The sequence below is a fragment of the Haplochromis burtoni genome, unplaced genomic scaffold (genome assembly GCF_018398535.1).
Source record: "Haplochromis burtoni strain Fernald_Lab_line unplaced genomic scaffold, NCSU_Asbu1 Contig_171, whole genome shotgun sequence".
Lineage (NCBI taxonomy): Eukaryota > Metazoa > Chordata > Actinopteri > Cichliformes > Cichlidae > Haplochromis > Haplochromis burtoni.
This window is the reverse complement of record NW_024582532.1, coordinates 1,247,066-1,257,659: the sequence shown is the minus strand read 5'-3', so window position 1 is coordinate 1,257,659 and position 10,594 is coordinate 1,247,066. Positions and strand designations below refer to the sequence as shown.

The window sequence follows — 10,594 nt, the reverse complement described above, 5'->3', positions numbered from 1 at the left end:
AAAAAAAAACCAAACAAACACGACACAGAACTGGTAAGGCAAGTTGCTGCAAACTCTTCCATGGATCAGCTGATCCTTGCTCCATGATTTCAGTCATTAAGTGTTTAATTTTTTTTACACATCCTTTTGTGCAAACAGATTAGTCCATCCTGACAAAGCTACAGCTGTTATGATTTTTGGGAGAGACTTTAGGCCGGATTTTTAATATGCTGCATCAGCATAACCACCTCTGCAAATGACACAAAGTTAAGAGAAGAAAAATTTAAGAAACTGTTTTGTGAGCCAATCCCAGGCATGTGTCCCCTACCCTACAGCATTTAATGCATCTCACAATGCCTCAGGAAAAGTAGTGTACAGCTGATGTGCACTGCCCTCCACAGAACCCCATCATACGCTGAGCAAACTATTTTTTAAGCTGTGATTAATAAATGTAATTGTGTGCCAGCAAAGACATAACAGAGACAAAGGCGCGAGTAGTCTCTGACAGCATTTCATTTTACTGATCTAAATCTTTCACAAATCTAGCAATCTTTGGCAATTTTTTTTATATAAAACTCTGGTTTTTTCCCCATGTTAGAAATCTAGCTCACCGCTTTCTTTGCCCACCTCTACATGCCCAAAGTTGCTTGCCATTTAATTTAGCTCATGCTAAACTAGAGCTGGGCGATATATCGAGTTTTTAAAACATATCGATATATTTTTATACGAGATATAAGATGTGACAATATCCTTTATATCGATATAGTCTATGTTACGTTATAATTATAGTTGTGGAGCCGCAAGTTTGCCTCTCTTTCGTCCACTTTTGTCTCTACGCAACGTTACTCCGCCTCTCCTTCACTGAAGACAACTCCCCCTCCTCCTCCATCGCTTCACGTGCAGGCAGCGACAAGACGGACACGGCAAATCTCCGTTAACGAGTTACTGCGCATCGCCCCATGCGTGGGGCTGGACGGCATCAACGTGTTAACGAGCTAAACATGCTAACGAGCTAACCGCGCTAACCCTAAAATCCTTTCATTCTCTCAAACGTTGATAGCGCGCCTTATGTATGAATTCTGGTTGTGCTTGATGGCCGCGAACCGATTTTATGTGGTACACGGCGCTCAGCAATCTGTCAAAAATGTTTGAGTACGACTTTGGTAAGCTACGGAGCTGCACCGCTTGATCGATTGTCGGCGCATTACGGCTACCGAGGAGCTTCGCGGAGTGATACGTACTGTGCATCAACGTAATATTACCGTATTGTGTGTGTATAAGGACCATAAATGGCACCTGTAAGAGACGTGGTTATGAAGCGGATTTCAAACTCCAGGCTGTCAGTCACACAGTAAAACTTGGGAACAGAGCAGCTGTGAAATCTGTCTGTCTTTGTTATTACGCTCAGTGTCTTTTAGTTTACATTTTGACTGCACAATTGTGAGCTCTTTGTTTAGCACAAAAACAACCTTGTTTTCTTTTATTTATGGAGCATTATTATTTAATGAATGCTCATAATTTAATTTTGAGTAATTTTTCATGTACATCTGTGCTGTATGTTAATAAAAGTGCCTGTGTGACATCTGGGACACAGCTTTGACTAAGAACTCTCTTTTTGTTCTTACTTTATGGCTTAAAAAAATATCGAGATATATATCTTATATCGCCATCCAGCTAAAAAATATCGAGATATGAATTTTGGGTCATATCGCCCAGCCCTATGCTAAACTATATATTTAAAAGGTAAGGAAAGCATTTTAAAATGAACTTGTTCACATTTAAAATCATGGTAAATATTGACCAACTATCACCCTGAATTTACTTTTAATCATAGCTGTGAAGCTCAATACATAGAACTCCCGGGATAGGCAGCAGTGAATGATTTCAGACAACCTCGCTTTTTCTTGGCATCGCACCTGTTTTAGGTGCTGTCCTGTTGGCGCTTCTCCTCGACCTCCTCCACGTCACAATCTCCGCTAGTTGAGTGGTACTCGGCCACATAGAGGCTCTTGTCGATGCTGCTGGGAATGGGCTTAATGTCGGTCACCAGCTGGTCTTCAATGGCCTTCAGGTTGAAGCGATCCTCCGATGTGATCAGGTTGATGGCCAAGCCCAGGTGTCCAAACCGCCCTGAGAAACATGAGAATGTGGTTAATATACAATGTCCAGTTTAAACTAAAAACAATGTCATTAATATTGTGGGGGAAAAATAATCAAATAAAATAGTACAGTAGAGAAACTGTTCCCAAGGGACATCAGAACATCAAAACCATGACATCAGTCACAGTCTGAAGCGCTGTGAGCGTGTCAAACATGAAAAAACAAAAAAACAACCCCATGAATTTGGCAACTTGTGCCACGTGGCGAGACGTCACAGATGCAGATTGCGAAGTCCAAGCCTGTAATAAAGCTTTAGTTTTGTGCTTTCTAACTAGTTTGCTTTTTCCTGTTTCACTTCATGTGGAAATTTTGGTTTGTTTACTTTCATTTCAGTTACTTTGCAGATTGAATTCACTCGTTTCAGTTTAGTTTTTAAAATAGTATCATAACACAGACCATATTTTTCAGAGGCGGCTTTCACAAGTTCAGAACGGACGTAAAATTACAAAAGTACTTCTTGAAGGCAGTTGAGTCACAGATTAAAGCGCTAAAGCCTGACATTTACTCTGTTAAAAACAGGGCAATTGTTAGAGCAAATAGCAGTTTATGCTCAGCACTGTCATCCTTACAGGCAGTAACACCAGTTTTTGTAAAGCTATGACACTTTTTTCAACTGTAACTGTGGCTTTAGGGTTAGCGACAGGATATTTAGACCTCTGATGGTTAAAATGAGAGTTTTAACTGTGACATAAGAAAAGAAACACTTTTCTCTCATTGTGCATCAGGGGTTGCTGTGCGCCATGGTTTCTAGCTAAATACAAGCCAGTTATAAACTTTCAAGCATCCTGGAAAACAATTTCATTTACAAAAAAAAAAAAAAAAAAAAAAAAAAAAAGCAGGTAAGCTTTAATGATTTACATTTACAAACAAAAACAAAACATACCTGATCTTCCAATACGATGCAGGTAAGTCTCTGCGTTCTTCGGGAAGTCGAAGTTGATAACCACGTTTACTGCCTGGATGTCAATTCCTCTGGTGAACAGATCTATTGGAAGGCAACAGAAGATTACAGCAGTGCTACAACATATCCTGGATTAACTCTGAGGCTTTTGTGATGCACAAGTAGATATTCCAGTTAAAACTCACCAGTGCACACCAGATTTCTGCACAGTCCATTTCTGAAGTCGTGGAACACACGGTTTCTGTATTCCTGGAGAAAACAAATGATCGCAAATCATTACTTATCCAACATCGGGATTTGCTTTTCTTCAGCCTGAAGAAAATGTATTCCTCATTGAAATATTCAGGTATTTTAATACCGTGATCAAAGTAATTTTAAGGTTTTAAAAGAATCTAACATTAATATTTATATAGATGGAGGATTACGAGCAGGCATATTCTTTTATTTTGCGCCCGTCATTCATTTGAGAGCCCACTAATGTTCTGTTAGCATAAAAACATTGTTCTCACCTGCATCATTTTAGCGTGGATGTAGAAGCAGGAGTAGCCCAGCTGAGTGATCTTCTTGGCCAAGAGCTCCACTCTCTGAGTGGAGTTACAGAAGATGATTGACTGGTTGATTTGAAGCTATGATGGAGAGGAGAAAAAAAATAAGTTATTCCTAGCTCAGAATGAGCCTTTCAGGGCATTTTCATCTGTGGAAAGTAAAAGCAATAAGCCTGTGTTTCCTTATCTGATAAAACCTTTTAAAGAAAGGAATTAAAATAAAAAAATAAAGGTAAAGGGAGTAAAATTTAATCAGGAAACACTGGATTAACACGGGCTAACATCACTTTGAAAGAAGTGTACTTGTGGTCACAAAGTAACTGCAGTTAACAGAGAGTCGGTTACCCTGGAGAAGAGTGTGTTGAGGCAGTGAACTTTCTGCCTCTCTGTGACGTAGGCATAGTACTGAGTAATGCCCTTCAGAGTAAGCTCCTCCATCAGGTTTATCTCATAGGGCTTCTGAAGGTGCTTGGCCTACAGCAAAGACACAGAGAGATAACAGTTCACACAGTGCTTTTAAAAATGTGTTTTCAGAACTGTAAAAGCTTCTAGGACATTTCTGTCATGATCATTTTCTGCTCTTCTTTATGGAGAAATTTCTTTTTGGATGCACCGTCACTGAAACCACCACACAAGTAGTACCTGCTTAAATACTCAGAATTTCAAAAAAGACTTGTACAAACAGTAAAAGCAATCGTATCCTGTGAGTGTAAACTAAATTTGCTTTAGCTGAATCAACCCTGGAAATGTCCACAACAAAGAAAGAAACAGATTTGGGCGCGACAGGAGCGGAGCTCGGTCTGCAGTGTGAGCTAAGTGGAGCCAAGTGGCTCTGAGCCAGCAGGCTGGACAAGCAGCGCAGTAATTAGCCGTCTACTCACCATGAACTTCTGCACACTGATGGGGAAGGTTGCAGAGTAGAGCAGGATCTGTCTGTTCTTGGCCAGGAAACTAATAATATCTTCAATAAGCACCACAAAATCCTGAGACAGCAGCTTATCCGCCTGAAGAGAAACGGAATAATAATTACCACAAAGCAAGCCTCTTTTCTTACCCGATACAACACAATACATAAAATAACAGCTAGTTTCTGAAATGACTTTACTCATATTTACCTCATCCATCACCATCATCTGGACTTTATCCACCTTTGCCACGCCCTTCTTTATCAAGTCCAGGATCCTGCCAGGCGTGGCAATGACCACATGCACTATTGTGAAAACAGAACTATGATTACCATCAAAACTTCCTTTTTACGGGGCATTTTGTGACAATATTTAACAACAGATAACACACTGAATTCAGAGTGACAGCCTGCATAACCTCTCATGGATAAAAGTACCACAAAGCTGGTTGATATGAATCTTTACCAGTCTCATCCAGACGCATGATGTCATCTCTCAGGTTGGTGCCCCCGGTGGTGGCCATGACTTTGACTCCTCCCAGGTGTTTGCTGAGCTGGATGCAGATCTGGCTCATCTGCAGTGCCAGCTCACGAGTGGGCACCATGACAATGGCTGTAAAATAAAAATAAAAAAGTAGTAGCGATTACAAACATGATAGATGGTATGTGATTCCACAAGCTGTTTTCACACATGAAATGAATCTTTACAGAAGTTTTACAGTTGTCCTTTCTGCTAGGCAGCACAAAGATGGCCACTTGCTATATTAGCTGTGCCTTCAAACATCACAGAGACTTTGCACTTGAGAACTTAAAGGTTAATGTCAGGCTGAGGTCCATCCCTGTTGGCTCAGTCCTAGAAAAGATCTGGGCTGCAATGCATGTGTGAAATCTGCTTTGAAGGAAAAACATAGAACCAACAGAACAAACAAGGCTGGCGAGACAATGACGACGCATTAGCTTCTCTTTCTATAGCATGTGCTTTGTTTCCTAGACAAACTGAAGGAAATGCCATGTCAGGTAAAATGGAAGCATAGGAAAACAACACAAGTTAAAAAACACCTTAAAGAAAAAGGTAGTTAGAACTGTAGTCAGTAAAGCTTATATTTGGAGTCCAACTATAAAACCAAAGGCAGTGCCTCACCCTGTATGTGGTCCTTTTTCAGGTCTATCCTTTCCAGCAGTGGGATGAGATAGGCTCCACTTTTCCCTGTTCCATTCTTGGCTCGGGCCAGAATGTCCCGTCCAGACAGGGCGATGGGAATGCTCTCCTCCTGCAAGGAACCAACAGGCAAACCGTCTGTCTCATTACACAAACATACTTTCCTTTTTTATTTCATGGACACAAATGAAATGTGTGTCTTTGTCTTACATGTTTAAACCATGGCATTTGTGCTTTTAAGGTAGACCATAAAAACAAAAAAACTACCCGAATTGTGTCAGCATGTGTAAGCATCTCTCAAATCAAACAAACAAAATAAAATGTATAAAACTGTATGACCGTACAAGTAACCCAGGTTTTTTTCCCCATCATCCACAGTGATAGTTAAAATTAGGTAATGGAGATAAAGCCACTCTTCAGTTAGATTCTTGTAATAATTCACTTGTCTTGTCACCAGACTGTTACATTTTTATGTCAGTTCACATTTATATTTTCTTTTCAGTTAAATTATATTTAAAGTTTAAGGAAATTATTTGTTTAAAAAGACAAGATTTGTAAAGTTTAACAAATCTGATTTATTTTATAATGAGAAATAATCCTGATCTAAAAAGTGAACCACATCAACCGTGCTGCAGATGATGTTTACTGTTAATTTTTGATGAGTTTTAAAGAGAGTACAAAAGAAACAGGATGAAAACACCTATTCTTTTTTAAAAAAGTCAAATGCTGATGCACAAATCAACTGATATTGGCGTATATACTGTCAAAAATGATTCCTCCCCCCCCCCCCCCCCAAAAAAAAAAAAAAAACCACAACAGAATACAGACAAATGTGTTTGTCTAATACAGAAATGCCCAGCAGAATGGTTACATGTGTTGGGTTTTCTGTCAACATAAAATTGTAAGTTAATCAATGGGGTCTATTTGGAAAGAAGATAAATGATAATAAATATTGAGCATACCTGAATAGGGGAAGGTTTCTCCCAACCCATCTCAAAGATGCCCATCAGGAGTTCTCTTTTGAGACAATAATCTTCAAACTCATTCCCCTTTGTGGACGTCACATCCTGCAGTGGTCACAGAAATGGTTAGGACATCAGGAGAAAACTAGTCTGAAGCGAAAGCATGATAAGAAACTGAAATCAAATTTTAACTCACTGAGGTTTTGACCCTGTTGTCTTTGGGAGGGAGCTGTAGGCTCTTTTTCCAGTCATCTCCAAACTTGATACCACCTCCGTCCTGAGAGGCTCCTCCTGCTTTCTGGGGAGCACCCAAAGTCTTTCCTTGAGTTGTTGGTGCTGGCTGGACTGCAGCTGGTTTGGTCTGCCCTCTGAGCTGCCCGTTCTGCTTATTCAGTCCCATGACGACCGGGCCCACACTTTCTGTTCTGGCGGTTGCCATTTTCCCTGTTTTTGTCTTCTTTTTTTCTGTCCTTTGAAGTATTAGATTTTTGCGTCTTAGGTTTAATTTTTAAAAATTCTCTTCAGATGTAAAAAAGTTTAATAAAGCATTAACAAACGATATTCTATCTCTCTTTTTTTGTTTGAAGTCCAAAGCTGACGACAGAAGTGGATTCGTAGTATTTACATATACACACGTACGTGCAGTTCGGTCCCCTTCAACAACAGAGTGACTGACGTACACAAAACAACAACCAAAAAAAAAAAAAAAAACTTTTTACAGAAGAGCTCTTCAAAATGAAGAGAAATTTGCATTCATATGCATGAATATACTTGTCCACAATATAGAAAAATTATATGTGAACAAGTATTGAAGCAGTTCAAGTCCTGAAACAGAACAACTAAGGCAATCTGAACTTGGGGATCTTCAATATAATCTTACTTCAATACTTAAACTTCTCTTTGTGAATTGAACAGTATTTCTTATTTCCACTTTTGAGTCCATTAGAGTTGCTCAATATCCCTGTTCTTGACAAAAAAAAAAAAAAAAAGGAAAGAAAATGCCCAACTTTGTACAAGTATCTCCCCAAAAGTATAGTCCGTAATGCTTTCTGTTTATTTCCACTGTGTGGGTATAAGTCACTCCAAAAAAATGGATCCTGAAATCAAAAATCACACAAGGGGTAACTGAGTCCAAAGCCCAAAAAGCTTTCCACCCTTGCTGAGTCTTCAGTGTGTGTGGGGGGTGTGAGTTTCCTTTCTCCTCCAGGTGTTTGACCCTCTCTCCTTCGACACTACAGGTCTTCAGCTCAGTCTGAAGTGTGAGAGTTGTGGCCTGATCGCCTGCTGCCTCCTCAGAGTCAAAGCCAACAACTCAGACTCCTCACCTAAAAGAAATAAAAGCACGAGATTTTACATTTTTAAATGACCGTGAACAGCTGACTCTAAGTCCCAGTTATAAGTAGTTTACCTATTTACTCTCTTGATCATCAGTTGCACTGAAGATGACATCATAACCCAAAATAGGTAAATAATGATTACAAAATGAGAAAAAGAAGCAAGATCTCATAAATAAACAATTCGGCATTTTTGGGATGTTTGTATTTAAAGCCATCAGGCTGCTATGTTTAACTCCTTATCAGATTACTTGTAATTTGATTTCTTTGCATAAAAACAGGTAGGACTCACAGTGGCCTCCATAGCTTTAAAGTTGCCCTGTTCCAAAGTGGACCCAAACACTAACAAATATTTTTTGTTCCGTTTTGTTGGTAAATAAATTTACTTTCAGCGCTCGTTATCTGTGAAAGCAGAGATGACAGCGTAGGTGGGGATGTTCCAGATCCTGTTTTAACTTTTCATAATGCCACCAATAAACCACTACTGTTTCAACTGAAAACTACCTCTAACTAAACAAAAGGGAAATTAAAAGGATTCGCACCATCAAATTTTACAGGAGATTAAAACTCCTGAGTGTCAAAGACATGCCTGATCATCTACATCAGAATTCCCTACAAAATTTGAGATCTGCAGCTTCTCATTTCAACTTATTGAATTGCAGATATCGCCAACATCCTGCAGTCAAAAACAATACACAAATCAATCACAAAATACACTAATGTGACATGTAGTCACGTAGCTGGGTTTCAGAGGGGTCTGTGGTTATGATGTACCTATGACATATATCTAACCCTTAAGTCTAATCTGTTCTGTTAAGGGTGTCTCTGAAGAAATGTTACACACACAGTCAGTTGGCTTTGAAGTAATGGAGCAGCAGCTACAACAGGCCACACAGAAACCTAGTCTGCCAGTCATTCTCACATATTTGACAACGGTTAAACTCCAAAAGCCCACAGATGCAAAAATGCACAGGGAAAAAAATCATCAAAGCCGACTTTTCTTAGGAATCTACTGTTACTAATATTTATTAATTCTTTATTTAAAGTGGCAGCATTCTTACGTGATTTCATATTAAATATTGATGCTAAATGCAACATAGTGAAATAATAGTGCTATATTTTTAAGAAGTGAACAGTTAGTAGTACTTCGTTTATAAGCATACAGATTAATTACAGAATACCTACAGAGTAACTAACTAATGAATATTCAGTATATAGAAACACTGAATATTTCCGTATTAAAACACCATACTCAACAGGCTGTGTCACTTTTATTAAAAAGCTCAAACTGCGTTGTCGGCTTCTTGCAGACCCTTCCCCCTTTAGTTAAAGTTGTTGAGAATCTGCTCTTTTGTTAGTAAAGTTTGCCGACTTCTGCCCCGAACAGTGATAAATAAAAGCGGCAGTTATTTGCAGAAAGCGACACGCTGCTTCAGCACTCCGAGGTTAGAGAGGTGAACCTGCCAGGTGGCAGCCCTCAGATTAACGAAGCCCAAACTGTCAGGATTTTCTTCTTTTTTTAAATTAAGTCTATCCTTTACTGAGGCTCAAATCCGCTTGAAACAAATCAAACAATCACAGTTTGAATCGATTGCCAAAAGCTGCTCACAGCGTCATAACTTTACCAAGTTTTTTTTTCCTCCACCGTTCAGACTGCACATTAGCTTAAACTTAATTTTCACGCAGTTTTCCAAACGCACTCTGAAATTAATTAACTTTAACACACCAAAACAATTACTATGGATTTGATAAACTTTACATACCTTCATTTATTGATTAATATCTTACATTAACGCTGCCTCTAAGGAGAAACACTAAATACGTTATGCTAACGGAGCTAAAGTTAACGAGCGACTGAGCCGTTAAAACGTTCGTTCGTCTTTTAGTTTTTATGATCTTTTAATTTATCATAACGATAACAATGCGATAAAAATGTACTTTGACTGGGTTAATTCTTTTGCAATGTTTCCACTAAAGCTTCATGGAATACGGCTATCCTCCGGACTAATTTAGCGCAAATAACTCCACTCGCTAACGTTAGCTACATGCTAATCTGCTCATAGCAACTCAGATGTTTTTTTACAGAAAGTAAACGCCTCAAAGCTCCGCAAACCTACCTTTATTGTTTTATTTTTCTGCAAGGAACACTCACTGCGCGGTCGATCAACTATTTCCTTTACAATAAGCTTCAATCACTGATTTTTTTTCTGGATATAAATCTCCTCTATTGTGTTTCTTCTTCCTTTAAATCAACATGGTCGCCTCTTCTTCGTCTCCTCTTCCTCGTCGTCTCCCTGCTGTTTATCACACGTGAGACTCCAAGACGTTGCTGCCACCTGCTGGCGCACCTAGTTACTGCTACATAAGATTTCTATTTTTAACTATAATTATATTATTCATATGTTTATTTTTATATTTTATGGAATGATTAAATAAAAGTTGAATATAAAAAAAGCTCCGTAAAGCGATCAATATAGCATTTTCATTGTGTACTTTATCTAATCAGCCACAGTTTTCTTCTCAGTCATAAACGCACCTTTTTGTGACTTTTATACAAAGTCACAAAAAGTGCCTAATTACCTGAAACACAGCTCACAGTTGTTTTAGATCTTTGCCCACACATTCTTTGCTCAAGGTTACAATCACCTAC

The 10,594-nt window shown here is 38.9% G+C and overlaps 1 protein-coding gene across 2 annotated transcripts in view; it reads right to left on the bottom strand.

Moving 5' to 3' along the window:
- The window catches only part of LOC102305453 (probable ATP-dependent RNA helicase ddx6), an 11,610-nt gene extending 1,352 nt beyond the window's left edge, over window positions 1-10,258 (bottom strand). Inside the window, exons 1-12 of one of the 2 annotated variants that reach the window (XM_005943573.3) lie at window positions 10,062-10,258; window positions 6,807-7,935; window positions 6,611-6,715; window positions 5,631-5,760; window positions 4,956-5,102; window positions 4,701-4,795; window positions 4,467-4,589; window positions 3,931-4,059; window positions 3,550-3,666; window positions 3,226-3,289; window positions 3,023-3,124; window positions 1,896-2,109 (exon numbers count right to left, since the gene is read on the bottom strand). In XM_005943573.3, the coding sequence (XP_005943635.1) occupies window positions 1,901-2,109; window positions 3,023-3,124; window positions 3,226-3,289; window positions 3,550-3,666; window positions 3,931-4,059; window positions 4,467-4,589; window positions 4,701-4,795; window positions 4,956-5,102; window positions 5,631-5,760; window positions 6,611-6,715; window positions 6,807-7,049 (1,464 nt within the window). In that variant the 5' untranslated portion in view covers window positions 7,050-7,935; window positions 10,062-10,258 and the 3' untranslated portion in view covers window positions 1,896-1,900. The other variant, XM_005943574.2, reaches the window with a different exon arrangement.
- Window positions 10,259-10,594: the final 336 nt, after the last annotated feature.